Source organism: Euwallacea fornicatus, chromosome 22, assembly GCF_040115645.1.
Source record: "Euwallacea fornicatus isolate EFF26 chromosome 22, ASM4011564v1, whole genome shotgun sequence".
Classification (NCBI taxonomy): domain Eukaryota; kingdom Metazoa; phylum Arthropoda; class Insecta; order Coleoptera; family Curculionidae; genus Euwallacea; species Euwallacea fornicatus.
In genome coordinates, this window is record NC_089562.1 from 536001 (window position 1) to 553541 (window position 17541).

At 37.3% G+C, this 17541-nt stretch overlaps 1 protein-coding gene across 1 annotated transcript in view; it reads right to left on the reverse strand.

The window, feature by feature from the left end:
- FMRFaR (FMRFamide Receptor) overlaps window positions 1-17541 on the reverse strand; it is a 55332-nt gene that overhangs the window by 15196 nt on the left and 22595 nt on the right. The window contains exons 3-4 of the mRNA XM_066294936.1: window positions 3420-3859; window positions 2976-3369 (exon numbers count right to left, since the gene is read on the reverse strand). Of these exons, the coding sequence (XP_066151033.1) occupies window positions 2976-3369; window positions 3420-3793 (768 nt within the window). The 5' untranslated portion in view covers window positions 3794-3859. The remainder of the gene's footprint in view (window positions 1-2975; window positions 3370-3419; window positions 3860-17541) is intronic.

The window sequence follows — 17541 nt, forward strand, 5'->3', positions numbered from 1 at the left end:
GTGGGTGTGCCATTGTGTTTCACAATTTTTTCCTTCCATTTTAGCAAATTAAGTACTTATTCTTGGCGGAGAAATTGAACAAAGTCACATCACCGTTACATATTACGCCTTATATAAGCGAAGATTACAGCGGTAAATGATACATATCTAGGGACAAAATGATGTCATGAGGGTGTTAATATATGGCGGCCTTCCATTTCAAAAGTAGGACTAATTTTTAGTGGAACGCTGCCAATTGAATAACACAGTTATCTGAGAATAAACCAAAAACAAATCTAATGGCAATACTATGATCAGCACCACTCGCGATGTCGCCGTGTTTCAAGCCTTTCCATTTGGAAAATGATATACATCAGTGAAAATCCGACAACGCCGTGTGTGGAGCTAATACCTTTCCTCGAAGGCAGGAAATAATTCAGCACTGTCTGATTCCATTTATTGTTCAAGAGCATTTTTAGACCTCTTGAACGATAATTGGAAAAATGTACAAATCCAACTCAAACTGCATCTAGTTCGAATTTTTTTCATGCTGACATATTGCCCCACATAAGTCAATATGATTAAGTACGGGTATTTAAGTCCCTATGTACCCAATCTAGCGAAAACCATTTTGAAAGATTTGCATTGACACAGATGCATTTGTATGTGCTGCGTCCAAAATAGAGGGTGTGGGTGTCGATTATCGGCCTTAATTCCAAACAAGGAAATTTCAATCACGCAGTTGATGAACAATAATAACAACACCAATGCTAATTAGCAAAATGGAGTTTCCCATGGAGATAAGCGTCGGCAAAGATTAAAGCAAACATGTTATTTGCGAGGAGCGTTAAAGCAAACAATGGAAGATAATAAAATTGATGTGTAAATGTAATGGAAATAGAAAAAGGGATCTTGTCGGGGATATTTGCAGGTTGAAAATGTAACCTAATAAATGTAAACTCGAAGGAAAATCATTTGCCGAGGGGAATTATTCGCGGCAGAATGTCGCTTTTATCGCTTTACTATGATATTCTTTGTAATGTTGTATTTCCAAATTTCATTTATTTATAAAGCAACAACTATTTCGCAAGCTTCCAACGTTAACAATACATGGGAAAGTCACTTATCGGATTTAAACCCACGGTTTTGCCTTCGGTCGGTTTCACCCTTTCGGGGTTCAAATCCTCCGAAATATAAATTGATTATTATTGGAAATTGAGGTATTGTAACTTGTAACATGTATGAATCAGATCGACTAGTGATGAGAGTTTTCAAAACAGGCATAATACCTACTGCTACAATAAGCCAACAAACCCTCATAATATTTACAATTCAACTTTTGTTTTCCTCCATGCTTCCTAACGTGCTCTGAATTATTCAGTAGGAATTGAATTTTAGTAAAATAATAACAGGAGAGAGAGCTGGAAATATGTGAATGGAAAACGCAATTTTATTTGTCCGCAAACAAATGTCTTTTTGCCTGTTCCTTTCAAAGGTATATGAACCCCGGAAACTATTTTAATACCCATGATGTTGGCTCAACAGTTATTTATTAAACAAAGTTATTATTTACTCACTAAGGTGTGTGTTAGTTCGGTTTTGTCTTCGTCAACTGTATAAAGAAAAACCAAAGAGTAAAACATTTCGACTTAAAACTTAAAACTCTATGTAATCTGAGTGGAAGTGTATTTGATAGGTCGAGATTGAAAACCCCTAAGCCGAAAACTGAAATCTTCACAACTGGCAGGTACTGGCCCCGCGTCAACCACTGGTGTTGTGACTGCTCGGATGCTCGAAGTCTTGACCGCATTCAGCCGCATCAAATCAATCATGACGAGTTCAAGATCGTTCATTAACGAAAAGTCCATACATTAATAGGGGTTATCGATGAATCATTTTGTCTACATTAAAGGGACTCACTAATACGCGTGCGGCTGACTGATTTTTGACGAATTCATGCTCGACGTACGAGAAAGAAGTCCTTTAGGGCGTTCTGTTTATACTGGAATGAAATGAAAGTGAAAGTTATTTCAAGTTCGCATGTTTTAGAATCTATAATAACTAAAAATTCATCTTTTCTCTCCCTCAAAATTTGTTTGTATCCAGCTTCCTTTTCGGGTTTAAACATAAAGTCCAAACTCTTCCACATCTCTAAATTAACATAATAATAGTCAAAAAATGGTAATAAATAAAATTAAATCTTTAAAATTTACAAAAGGAGTTTAAACTGACTGTCACAAACTAGGACACGTAAACCCCATCTTCTTCTAAGTGGCGGTCGAATTCTTTTCGAAGTAACAGAGTCGTTCTTGCAGCCATCTGTATTTCGAAAATAACGCCATTCCGGCCACATATAGTACAAGAACTTTTTTAAACTGTGATTTAAAGAATATTCTTTGAAATTTGCAACGTACGCTTCGGGTTTCCTAAACATACTGCTTGTCTAAATAAATCAACAGAGCCGCAGTTTTTGATTCCGAAAGAAACAATGCACATCTCGATGGGCTTAAAGAAAACCACTTGAAAATGTTTTCAGGCGATAAAATTGTCCCCTTTTCTTAAGTTATTCCTAGTCATGATTTATGGCGAAAAATTCACTGGGAAAACGGGAATTAATAAGTTAATAAATTTATTGGAAAAAACACTATCCAGACCGATCTCGGCGAGGAATTTTACAACTGAATTAAAGGGAAAATGAGCGAGAGGCAAATCCCCGAAGTCTCAGTAAATAATAGAAGCATTCTTTAATCTTGAATATCATGAAGTGCTCCTAAATACACACGATCTGGGGTCTCGCTTCAGAGAGAGGAAACCGCGCACATTTCCCTACATATTCCGCTAAAAGGGAATAGACGGAAGGAAGAATAAAGAATCCGAGAGTTGATACGGGTTGCATAAATTCAAGGAAAATTGAGCCAGTTACATTCGCCACTGTTAGATTTTATTTGATTTGCTCCTGCCTACGTTTCCCATTCTAAAAAAGCTTTCGCACTTACCTGCCTATAAATGGCGATATTCAAGATGGCGAGTGACCAAAATGGTACCAAGTACATGCAAATCAAGTACATCCAGTGAATGTACACGGTCCTATAGTATTGATTGTCGCGGAACTCGGACTGGACCGGACAGTAAATTGTCATATTGTACTCGCTTGACCACTCGGACGCCACTTTGCCTTCCCATAGTCGCGTCACGTTATACAGAACTGAGAAAATCACTATCACTATCAGATAAACTCGAGCTCTCCCGTAGGTGCACAATGATCGAGCCCGCAAAGGATGACATACCGCCACGTAGCGCTCTAGTGATACAGTCATGGTGAGATACACTGAGGCGGTCTGCATTACCGTAGCCAAGGGGTAGACTACGCCGGCAATATGCGGATAGACTCTGTAGATAAGACAATTTGGAAAAAGATCTTTTTCAAAAATGTTACTTACTTGAAATAGTAGTTGAACAAGGCCCCGCTGTAGGGATAAATCCCAGGTAGGCCGAATAGCAAAATGCTAGTCACTATGAGGACAGTGTCCACCGTTGCCAAACCGATGAGCAGGTAGTTGATGCTGGACCTCAGCTGTGGCCTGGATAAGATGATCACCGAGATTAAGTTGCCCACAATCCCAAAAGCTCCGATTATGTTCAACAGAACTCCGTTTGTGGCGAAGCGGAAGAAGTTTAGGTTATGCGACTGCTCCCCCAAACAAAGCGACAAATTAGAGGAGTTCACTGAGGTTTTTGCTGTTTGGAAATCGGTGAAGTTGCTGCCCCCCAACGGTGAGTAAGTCGTCACTAATGGAAGTTCCTTGACGATCATCTTGGAGGGGGCTCACCTCATAGTGCTGATAGGATCGAAGAGGAGAGTCACGTCAGCATGTTTCCTCTAAAACAACAATTAAGTCTCCTTATTGACCTTTGTTAAATGAAAATTTCAGTTTCAATAGTGTCAAGAACAATCCCGATGTTAATGGAAATAAAGGAGCGCAGAAACATCGATAAATTTATGTAAAATTGGCAGGGAGTTTAATTGCCTGTAGTAATTTCCCTGCAGGACAGGTTCAATGCAAAACGACGAAAATAGAGTTGCAAATTGAGGACAAATGCTCGAAAGTGCGTAGTTTATATAAAGAAGTTCAGCTTTAATTATCTGCAGTGGGTGAAAAGTTGTGTTTGATAGATTTAATTTGTGGTCCAAAAAATCCGAGTTTAAAGTAATCGAATTTGATTAATTAATATGGAAATGGCTTTATTCGGGCCGAGGGACAACTTATCAAAAAAGCAGGACATATTTCGGGTATGTATCAAAGAAGTTACCTCTCTCCTATTGGAGGATGTTAAATTTGGCAAAAGAATCCAATGTTGACAATTTATTTTTAAATCCATAACAGCTGTTGGCTAAAAATAGGATCACTCTGGGATGTTATAAAAGTGGTGACATTAAAATTATACATCTCGACGCAAGGTCGGGTTTTGTACTAATTCGCGCGATGATACTTTCACGGGAACTTCCAATTGAATCAGTTTGTGCTCTCTCGGAGTTTTATATTGCCATATGGAAATTTGCGCCATTCCCATGCTCTTCACATTAGGTCCCACGGGACACGTTGAATCCCACAAAAAACCTATTACCGCATGCTTAATTAAATCTTACGAAAAATGCTATTAATTGGATACATTACAGCTCTGATATTTTTCATAGACAAAACTGGTTACTGTTAACGTGATAGTGCACTTATAAAGTGTCAGAAGTGATTTCAGCGGAATTGGGGCCCGGTGCAGATAAGAATCCGGGAATAATTAACTTTATTTAAATTGTATTACACGCAATTGCAGGAGATTAAACAGCTCAGGGGTGGAAACAATCATCTTTGATGCTGGTTCGTGTTTTTGGTTGGAATTTTAACGGTGGAAAGACGTGAAGTGGAATATACCAGGGCTGTAAATATGAAACCGGAATCTTTTAATAAGAAGTATAACTGAGCTGCGCAATAATTATAAAAAATATTTTATTCGAAATATTTCCCATCGTTCCATATACATTTTTCCCATCTCTCTGGCAATTTGTGGACGCCACGCCAAAAGAACTGTCGTTCTTTTGAGGCAAACCGTTCATCGAGCCATTTTTGAACTGTTTCGTAAGAGGTGAAATGCTGTTCTGCAAGAGCGTGCCCCATCGATGCAAATAGGTGATAATCGGATGGTGCTAAGTCGGGTGAATAAGCCGCATGCGATAGTACTTCCCAACGAAACGTCCCAATCGTTTCCTTCACCAGTTTTGCAGTGTGTGATAATGCATTATCATGAAGCAATATCACCTTGTGTTGCCGTTCTCGATATTCCGGTCGTCTTTCACGCAAAGCTCGATGCAAGTCCATCATTTGTTGTCGGCAACGTTCAATATTAACTGTTTCTCCAAGTTTTAGTAGCTCATAATAAATTGCGCCCTTTTGATCCCACCAAACACAGAGCATTGTTTTCCGTTCGTATCGATTTGGTCTTGCTGACGATGCTGATGGTTCGCTTGGAGTTACCCATGATTTTTTACATTTGGGATTCTCAAAATAGATCCATTTTTCGTCACCGGTCACAATTCGACGAAGAAATGACTTTCTGTTATACCTGGTAAGCAACAATTGGCAAGTCGTTTTTCGATTTTCTTGCTGTCTTTCATTGAGTTCATGTGGAACCCATTTTCCTATCTTCTGAATTTTTCCCATAGCTTTCAAACAAATGGAAATGGCTTCTCGTGTCACATTTAATTGGTTCGCTAATTGTTGTTGCGTTTGAGCATCGTCCTCATCTAACAAAGCTCGCAACTCGCCGTCTTCAAACTTTTTCGGTGGTTTTCCCCGCTCTTCGTTATTGACGTCAAAATTGCCACTTTTGAATTTTTTAAACCGCTCATAGCACTGTGATTTTCTAAGGGGATGTTCACCGTAAGCTTCAACAAGCATGTGATGTGAATCTGCAACCGTTTTTTTCAAGTGGTAACAGAAAATCGATGCTGTCCAATGTAGGCACCAAATTCGACATACTCAAAGCAATTGCAAACTGTACTGCAGTATTGAACCTGTATTGTTATGATTTGAAAATCATTCTCAGGTGTAAATAAGAAATGTAGTACCCTAATATCACGATAAGGTAGTACCTATATTGACCACTAGGGATATTTGGAGGCAAATTCCGGTTTCATATTTACAGACCTGGTACACTGATTTTCAAAAAAACCGCAACACCAAGAAGAACGCATTGTATGTATCTGAAATTTTGGTATGATTTTAGACTTGTAAAGAGAAAAAAATTATAAAAATTTCAAGTTCGTATTTTAATGCGATATGAAGTTTTTCTTTACTTTTTTATCTGTGACGATGGTTCTTTTTGCAAATTTTTCTACAGGCGGATAGCGATAAAGGTACTATCGTTAGTACCATATTGAATGTGTGGTAGGGCAAAATGCCTCGTGCACGCTAAAATGCTGTTCATCGGCAGTTAACTCCCTTCGAAAGGGGAAGAATTGTTGGTATGCACGAGGCAGGTTTACCTTCCCGCGAAATTGCACGTAGATTGGATCGAAACGCATCAACAGTGCTAAGAGCTCGGAGAGATTGGTCTAACGAAGGGTCAGTAAATCGCCATCGTGGTAGTGGCCGTCCAAGAATGACGAACCGACGCGAAGACCGGCGACTTCGTCGTTCAGCGACAGGCGCCCCGTTTAAAACAATTCCGTCTCTTGGTGCTGACTGGGTAGCCACCCTAAATCGAAGGGTCTCCCTTAGTACGATGTATCGCAGAATTCGAGGTTTTGGACTAAATTCATATCGTCCTATGCGTCGGCTTCCATTATCGCGAAACCACAGGGTGGCCCGACTGGAGAGGTGTCGTCTGAGAGTGCAATGGGTGGACGAGTGGAGAAGAATTGTGTTCAGTGATGAGAGCCGATTTTGTCTATGGCGATCTGATGGACGGTTACGTGTTGGAAGGCGCAGAGGAGAGCGATTAAATTTGGACTTTTTGGAAAGGCGTCATTCTGGTTGAATACCTGGTGTCATGGTTTGGGGCGCCATCCAGTATGGTAGTCGGTCTCCTCTTTTTTTCATTTATGATAGATTAAATGCTCAGAGGTACATTAATAGTGTCTTAGAACCGGTTCTTGTACCATACATGCACGACCATCCTGGAAGCACATTTCAATAGGATAATGTGCGACCGCATGTAGCCAACGATACTTTGAGGTATTTGGAAGCTGAAAGTTTGGATACTTTGCCTTGGCCAGCTCGGTCTCCAGATTTGTTCCCAATAGAGCATATATGAGATATAACGGGTCGGAGACTTCAACGTTTAGCTCGCCCCCCAGAGACCATAGATGAACTCCGCGAGCAGGTGCAGATTGCCTGGGATACAATACCACAGGAAGATATTGACAATTTAATTTTAAGCACGCCACGTCGCTTACAGGGATGTATTAATTTCAGAGGAGATACCATCCGTTATTAAATTATTATTAAATTTTTTCACTTATTCACAATAATTTTCTTTTGGTATTTTGATCGTTTTTATCCATTACCCGATCCAACGTATTGCCAGAATTTCAAATGTGTACGATGTGTTCTTCTTGGTGTTGCGGTTTTTTTGAGTCAGTATACTAAATTGAAGTTTGCTCAGATGATAAGTGGGCTTTATCACTACTACATGTAGGTACGATGTTAATCCTTCTATGGTACAGAGTAAGATGCGTGAAATAAATTTGGAAACCTTTTAGTCCAGATCACAAATCTTGTAATTTCCACATTCATACGGACTTCCGATAGATTATTAATCGAAATTTCACCGATTTGCGTCGTCAAAAATAGGTAGCTATTTATTTTTTTTTTGAAAAAAAAAGGAAATTTAACTTTAACACTCGGTGTATCTTAAAACTTTGAGAAAAAGAAATCCAATTTCCTACCCTTATTTTTCCTTATGCTCAAAGAATCTGCAGTTAATGAATTTTAAATTTTAATATCTCGGAAATTAAGCTACCTAAGAAATTGATGAGACTCAATGTTTCTACGAGCAAGTGATCTTATTTTTAACTAAGCTATTAATTATTTATCCACTAATTAGAAAACACTCTGTGTACATACATATGTACATTTAATGTATGTGTACATGTTAATGTACGCGTACATTAAAGACTTCCGTAATGGTTAATTTTGAAACAGTCCTCCTGATTCAAAAATTCTCGAATCGTCGCGATTCCAACGACCCCCCAATAAATCATTAATTCAAATTCAATCCCACGTTTAAAACGTGAAAACATCTCTCAAAATTCAAATTTTTAGAATTTTCTTCATCGCAATGAACTTAATTCAAAAACAAACTACATGAAGATGGCGTCGCGTCCTTATTTAGGCTGCAGATTCCGATGCAAAGAAAGAATTTCGGAGCCATTGACACTTTTACCAAAGTCAAAACGTCCGAAGCGGGTGACGTCACCGTAGGTAGGCAGCCATTATTTGAATAATTTATTATTATAATTTATCAGATGAGGGGGAGTAATGGTTATATTAATGAAATTTAAATTGTACTCCAAACATATGTAACTGTTATCAGTTATTTACTATTAGAGGTAATTTAAAATTTTGTTAATATAATTTCCAACGCAGAAATGCTAAACAGTGGATAATGGAGAAACGTATCAGTCCTGGATTATACGTAATTACTGCGGTTTGCATCGCTTCAAATATCAGAGATCCGATTCTATAGGAACATGTAAGAGTGAGAATGATAATCTCCATCTAATGTAACTGGCGAATCAAATTTTTGGATCGAATAATACAGACAAAAGTTTTACTCTCACTTGCACGTGTTATTATAGAGCCACGGCCTTCGCAATGAGTTAATAATCTGAACCTCTGCCTCCGTTTTAGCATCATCAAAGCCAATCTAAACACGAGGAATATATCGATGTTATTCGATTGATTAGTGCAATTTAATTATCGAGAAGCTTATTCGGTTAGTTCTCAGCGCTCAGCGATGATACTATAATTAGAAATGCGCCTCGTAGCGTTGAATATTAATATGTGTAATCACTAACCCGCAAACTGTTTGTGCATTTGCATCAAGTGCACATAAACTTAAGGGTTATTGTAATCTCACCCTTTCGAGTTTTAAGACGCTTCCATTATAGCGCGGGAATGTAATTTCAAATTATGATTACAGAGATGAATCCCGGGATAGTATTAAAAAAACTGCATTCACCTCATTCTTTCGATGGCGAAAAAGAAGCTATTTTGTCTGAAAATCGGGTTTAAATCTTGTTAAACTTTGGTTGTTTTAGGCCCTGGGGGCAATAGCTTTTTATTTCAGTTTACCCCTCCATCATTATTAGCTTAATAAATTCTCACTCTTTGCAGAGTAAAATAAAATTTACTTTGCCGATTCGGAACGTGAACACGGAATGATTAAACGTTTCGTCTTTTTGACTGACATTCATAAACGCAGGTAGAGAGGATATTTTAAAGGTTTTCGCATAAAGGATAATTAAACGAATTCATTAATTTACTTCTGGGCCAATTTGGGGTCCCACTAGAAACTTCGAATCATTCAGAGAACACAGTTTTGGACCTGTTGCATAGCTACCATTACTTTAAAAAGAAACTTTCGAAGTAATTTTCGAACGTTCCTCCAGGAATTGCAGCGCCTGGGAAAATTAGACAACGCCGAAACTCGATATCAAACTTAAGGTTTCCATTTGAGCTTCGACCGAAACTTTTAACAGACTTTTTTGAAGGTAATTACAGCGAAATGACATTATCCGCCAACAGAAATTCTGGTTGGAATTGATGTTGATTCAAAACATAGAAATTCCGAGCGAAGAAGAAGTGCAAAGCAAAAGAATTTTCCATTAGACTGACTTTATCGAGTTGCTTCAAAGTTGAATTAAATCAGGCAGAGATCAATCCATCAAACACGCCCTTAATGGCTTGTCCGTTAGATTTATCTCCTTTTTAACTCTTTGGCGTGTGCACTTTCTTTTTTTGCTGACATTCTCGGCTTTTGTGGATAGAAAATCTTATCTCCTTCTTATTACCAAATATCAGGGCACGAAAGAACCGAAATGAATAACTGAAAAGTGATTCTCGAAAGATTAATTTAGTTTTACCGTGAACCTCGTCATATTTTCAGTTTACACTGAAATCCCAAGTAAACTTTCTCGAATAAGAAACTGGCAAAAAGACCTGAGACAGGCGGATCATCGCAATGTCGAAACTGGGTTAACATAGCCGATATTGCGAAAGGGAAGATTTCCAGACACGGATATTGTATCCAGAGGGATTAGTTTACCAAACACAGTTAATGCTATTTACCGATGATTTATGTCGATTGACTGACAGCCCCTTTCAGAAGACCAAATTTGCCGTTATTAAAGCGACTGAAAGACGAAATCGTATTATTGAAACTTTCGAAAATATAATTTATGAGGTTTTATTGAGTTTCATCCATCCCCAAGATTCGATTTTCCTTAGGGATTCTGCCACACGAAGTATCATATATAAGGAATAAGGTTTCGTAGTAAATAATAATAATTCTGGGCTTGCACAACGTACGTTGCAGGATTTTCGCTCATATTTATTTTTCCCCCTCCTCCCGCCGGGTCTTCGGCTCAAATCAACCCAAAAGAAGGACCCTGTGTAGGAAAACAGCTGCGGCGAAATTAAATGCGAGATAAGCAGTCAAACCCTGGCTAGACCTCTGGAAAATAATTAGATCCTCTCTTGCGGAGTTTCCAGAATTATTCTTAGTGCATGGAGCAGCTTTATTACCACCTGTTTGATCGACTTTAGGTTCAACCGATGGAAACTCCCGAAATGACAGTGAAACTGAGAAAGTTTCCAGCCGCTCTCAGTTGCAGTTTATCGGATAGTTTGGCTGTAATTTGCGATAAATTATAATTTGTGGTGGCTTAATGTAGGCGAAACAGCTTTAAGGTGTCAGTTTAATGGAGTTTGACAAATCTCTGCTAAGTAACAGTAATTTACAAGTGGCGGCAATTCTATAATCAAGCGGTCCCTTTCAAATAATTGACATATTTCCCGTGCAAATGCCTGAAATTCCTGATTTAAGACTTCAGAGCATTCCATTTAGTTCCGCCGGACGCTATTCTGAGGCAGATATTATAACCTCAAAGGCTGAGTTCGTAACATGAAACATTAATTTCAACAATATTTATTGGTGATTAATGTGCCACTCCCATGTGGGTTTGAGTCAATATTATATTAATGCCTAAATCAGGGAATGAATTATTAATGGGCTTAAAGGTAAACTAATCAGGCTTTAATTATCGAGATATCATCTAATTCAGCAATTTTATGCAACTACAGTTTCACTAGATTATGATTATAGAATACATGAAGTGAGTTTTAGCAGCTTTATCGGTCTTGAATTCGAAAATTGTATAGCTGGTTGCGTAGCTCGGCGCAATGAAAAAATGTCAGAGAAATTCCGCATATGCATGTGAGACACCCTGTATTCTTACATACATTTAAATAAATTAAATACTTCCAGAGATATTTGCCCATGCAGTGAATATTCATATTACATATTTTGTTTTAGCATTGCGAGTGAAACAATAATTTAAATTCCAAATTTAACATTCAAACATTCCAAATATGTAGTATTAATCTGAGGTAGAAATATGGCCACATATCTCTCTCTGGGTTATTGACAGAGCTTATTATTCAAATATTTACAAAATATTCGTGGCGTTTCCAAATACAACTTTTCCATTAATAGTGGAAAATTTTAGATTCTCAACGCTTAAAATAATCATATTATTAGTTTATTATCGACAAACACTCACAGTGACGGTCGCATCAGGTTGACACAATTTCCGAGAGGTCAATTACTCCTCGGTGCGCCACTGTCTGATGAGCTTCTCTATAATTCGAAAATTTTTCCTTGAAGTCAATGAAATCGATGTCGTACACAACTAGCAACTAGCGAATGAACGAAAAAATGTGAAAAATTGCTGTATCTTAAAAGCTCATAATTTGCCAAAGATTTTTAAAGAATGCTCGCCGAGTACTGTAGAAGTTCTCTCTAATATGTAAAATATTCGTATTTAAGTACTTATAGAACGAGCGGACAGAACGCATTTAAATGTGAAAATCACAAAAATATACCTATAAACCGCAAAATATAAATATTGATAAAAGAGGATTATAACAGTATAACTCTATTTATGTATCGCATAAAGTAAAACCTTTAGATCAATTTTTGTTACATTTGGCAACGTTTACTAGATAAAAGCATTGGACGGCCCGTCATAATGCGACTTATTGCGTCACGCAACATTGCCAATATTGCCTCGCCCTCGTCAAATATGTGATTTTCGGATTGCATCTGTCAAATATTGATAAAGTGAGAGCAAGATAACTTGTCTTTGTTACTTCCAAATGAACAAACTGACACATCACGAATATTCGCAAAACCGTAAACGCAAAAAACAGTAAATTTGTTGCAGGGGGTAGTAAAATATTATATTAATTTTATAAATAATAAGGAACTATGTACATAGTGATCATTTAACAAGCAAATTGACAAATTCGTAAAAGCTATAAAAGCAAAATGTACAGGGTGTTTCCCAACTACGTGTAAAAAATTAAAAAATTTAAAGGCGTAATCCTCGACTGATTTTGAGTAAAAAATGTCTAATAAACATGTCCGCAAATGCCTTGTTTCCAAGATACAGGGTGTTGAAATGTGACGAGAAAAATAGATTTTATTTCCAAAATGACTCAATTTGGGTGTTTGAATTTTAGAAAAGACAATTTTTTGGGGGAATGCTTTAATGATTAATTATAAAAATTGCTGAAAATGACCGCCATTACTCATAATGCACGCTTCCATCCTTCTTGTTAATGATTGTCTCACTCTCTCGAAAACTCCTGGTGAGTCGCGTATCGTTTCACATCCGGTAATTATACGTTCCTGAAGTTGATCTAGAGTGTTTATTGGGACAGCATAGACAAGTCTCTTCAGATCACCCCAAAAGTAGAAGTCCAGAAGATTTCAATCCGGGGACCTTGCTGGCCACGACTGATTAGGCTCTGGGACACCTCTGCCTATCCATTTATTTGGAGAAGTTGCATTTAAGTGCTCGCGGACGCGTAAAGAAAAATGTGCTGGCGCACCGTCATGCATAAACCACATTTGAAGCCTCTGCGCAATAGGTACTTCTTCCAGTAAAACTGATAAAGTATTTTGCAAAAAATTTAAATCTGTTTCTCCATTAAGATGATGCAGCAAAAAGTAGGGTCCAATCAAATAATCTCCAACTATGCCGGCCCATACATTTAGAGAAAATTGATGTTGGGACCGCTCGTCCACAATTGAATGAGGATTTTCATCAGTCCAAATGTGATTATTGTGGAAGTTGATAATTGCACTTCTGGAAAACGTCGCTTCATCTGTGAACAATACACGAGAAAGGAATTTTGAATCTAATGCAACTTTTTGTAGGATCAATTGACTAAACTGAATACGTGGAGGATAATCTTGAGGTAATAAGGCTTGTACTCTTTGTATGTGGTACGGGTAGAGTTGTTGCTCTTTTAAAACAGTCCACACTACTTTATGACTAATATTTAAAACGGCAGCTATTTTACGAGTACTTGTTCCGGGGTTTTCTTCAATACGTCTTAAGATTTCTTCCTCCACTTCTGGTGTTCGACGTGTTATTGGTTTTCGTCCTCCTGGAGTTTTCATAAGAGATCCTGTATCACAAAGACGTTGAAAGAGGTTTTTAAAAGTTTGGTGGTTGGGAGCTTGGTGGTTTGGAAACTTTTCCATGTAAATGCGCCTCGCTGCCAAACACTTACCATCAGCAAGGCCGTAAACAAAAACCATATTGGCCATTTCTCGATTAGTGTAATTAGGCATTTGAAAAATTTTCAAAATTGAGGTATAATCTGATTTTTGGGACACAGAACTAAATTCTTTCACTTTAGAGAGTAAAACACCAAAATAACACTGACTATCTTGTTTATGGTAGTGGAAGTAGCAAAAAAAACTAACAATAAACAAGTTAGTAAATACCACCAAACCTTTTTCAACGTCTTTCAGCCAACACCCTGTATCTTGGAAACAAGGCATTTGCGGACATATATTTATTAGACATTTTTGACTCAAAATCAGTCGAGGATTACGCCTTTAAATTTTTTACACGTAGTTAGGAAACACCCTGTATATGTCACTGATTGTCAGACAAATCCTGACTGCTCTAAGAATATCATGATCTTGTTGAGAAGAGATCAGCAACAAATTAATAACACGGATTAAGTAAAAAAAAGCGAACTATTGGAATTTGCAAAATGTGTAGTAGCTCTGAGAAACGAAGCGAGACACAGGATTTCTGAAATATGGAAAAGTCATAATTGAGAATGTTGTAAATCGATTTGAAAAAAATTTTGGGCGTGGTTACCGAAAAATCGAAATTGACTAAATCCCAAAGAGAAAGTTGTCGTTACTGTAATTTGAAAAAATTGCTGGTTATCACTTTTCTGGAAACCAAATACGTCACTGATTCTCGTGAAAACTATTAAAATGCAAATTGCATATTGAGCTCTGTGTGTAAAAGTTTTCTGTAATTTAAAAAAAACATTAATTTTTTCCGACAAAAGCTAAAGCGTATAGAACATAATTTTCAAGGTAGAACCAACAATAACAAAGCGATAATTTGGAAGATATAAATTTTGAAATGTGCTGAAATTTAAAAGGCTGTGATATGTCAATGATTTATTGTATACTGAGGGTTGCGAAAATCTTCCACAATTTGAAAAGTGATTTCACAAGTGTCCGGCACTGGCGTTGCTTTTACTAAATTTAATACATTTTGAATTGAGAAAGATGGCGGAAGAGTAGAAATGAAAAGAAATTATTTCTAACTTTCCCTAGGTCTACAAATACCGCTGACACGTCGATAACTTAATGTATATCATTATTGAACAATATACTTTTCAATTAAGAACCAACAATACTAAAAAAAAGCAAATGGAATATACATTAATCTTGCCATAAATTTAATTCTTGCCATTAAATAATAATCGGTGAATCTTAATTAGTTTATAACACTCTAGTGATTTAGCGTATATCGAGTCCTGCAAAGGTGCACTACAATTTCAATATTCAGCATTTAATTTTAATAAAAACAATACCTCACGCAATTTAGAGATCTTAATTAGGACCAAAAGAAGAGACATTTTTGGGTTCTAGACATTTCGATAAAGTCACCAGTGACTTACTGCAAATTCAGCGCTAATATTAATAACATTTGTAGATAATGTAGCCGAGAGGCCTATTTACTCCCAAATCTGCATTGCAAAATCAATACAATTGTACAATCTAGGCAAAGGGCATAAAGTTGAAGCAATAAAGGAATGTTTTGGCGTTGAAAAGGGCGATAATTTTCCCTTCTTATCCTATATCTATGCACAATTTCAATAGAAAATTCCCTATTTAGCAATTTAACAACAATTTCGCATTATTAAAATAATTTTTTTTTTTAATAGGTGTCGGACAAATTGTGTGTCATAAACAGAATGGAATAAATTTTTAGATTTTAATTATTTTTACAGTTTCTGGCAATTGAAAGTAGCTGTAAATAGGGCAATTTTAGAGAATGGGAACACTGCAAAGTACATGTATATAGTGCGGGAAATTGCCGATAGTTTTATGTAAACATGCACAACTTGATTTTTTTTAAATAATTTGTTTTTTTTAATGTTCAAATATAGCAGCAAACATAGTAAATAACGTTATACTTTATGCGTCTAACATACGGGGTGTTATCTATAATTGAATTATTGATTCGTGTACTGAGTAACCAAAGCGAAATCCTCATTTTAATAGAGGTTTGGTTTTAGCCGCGTTTGGCGTGTTGGTGCATTGAAAAAAAAATCCCATTCAACCCATTATTTCAGCCGGAACGTGGAAAACTGTCACAAAACACTCTTCTCAATCCATCATCCACCCAAAATCGGTATAAAGAGGGGGAAAACAATGGCACTGATTACAATATATCGATCCAAATTTATTAGCAATATGCGAAAACGTTATATAGCGGAATTTTTTGGTCTCGAGAGAGGTTTTGGTCACTTTCGCTTTTTATGCAGTTGCGACACCCTGTATTGTTTATTCATTAGTCAGTGTTTTTGATGAACACATTAATTTGCAGTAATTTTGGAACGAAAATTACAATCTCTGATGCCTCACAAGGCAAATTTTTCGGACCCTCCGGTTGATTAGGCGAGGCTGGGAAAAGCACCTAAATTCTAATTCATTCTCCTGCATTTTAAGCCCTTTTGCCTGGCAATTATCCCGTCTCTTATTCCCTTAAATTCCGCCGGATAACGTAGACTTTTTAGGAGCACGTAGAAACACTAATAAGGAACGGGAGTAAAAAATTAGGTGTGCTATACTACCTGGGTTCGTTAGTGTGCTTTTTTTCGGATTTAATCTGTACGATAAATCCGGAAAAAGGTCGTGTTTTCAAGAAAAACCATTGAATTGCTTTCTTCAATGATCTAAAATAAGTGGATGTAGCAAGAAGTTCTCGGCGTTCCACCGAAATGAACCGATTTTTATACTGGTAAACCATCACGTATTAAGGTCGTTATGACGTCAGTTTGTTGCCAGAAATGCGTCACGCACAGACACGTACATATGTGCCTGTAAGGCCTACTAAGTAATGCGGACCGGTGATGTTACTTCGCTCCATTTCGCATCCATGGATTAGTGACAGATTCGCCAAAAAGGGATCACGAAAATTTTAAAGCATTATTACATCCAGTTCTTCTACCTTATTGGCTTTTTCCAATTTTTCCTCATTTATACGTCATCGAACATGGGCAATTTTTCTCGCTCCATCGGATAAAACTTTTCCCGTCAATCGGCGCCGTAAATCACTTAGAAACTGATTAAATAAATCACTTTGAATATTTCAAAGTTTCCTCGCGCCTCGACAAACCCGTATTATCTCCAAGTTGGAGTCTTTATACATTAAGGCCTGGATACGCGGTTTATCCGAAACTTTTATGGAACTATAATTCAATGCCATCATCATCATTTGCAACTCGCTCGTTTAGCCTAAAGTGCGATAATTGAATCTCGAGTTTGTAACCAACTTTATTTAGCCATTTTCTTTAGTTTCTTCAAGTTTGTAACGAACTAACCATTAGTCACGGAGTTAACCTTAGGGTTAGCCTTCTCGATTGAAACTTCTCTCGTGAATAACCTCATTTGACAACATTTTTCCTCATTCTTCCACGGCATTGTTTTCCGCACTTCTCTCGAGTTTGATAAGAAATTCCTATCGGCATTATAATAATTCCTGTATACGAAAAGCAGCTTAGAATGAACAGAAGAATAATTAAGGTACCGACAAATTGAGGAACGAACGCTTTGGAGAAATTATGCACCTCGATCACAAAGGATCCGTTTGTTAACAAATAGAAAGAACGTATGAATAATGTATACGAGGGTTATTGTTCACGAGGAAAGGCGGAAGCGAAGGAAAATCTCCGG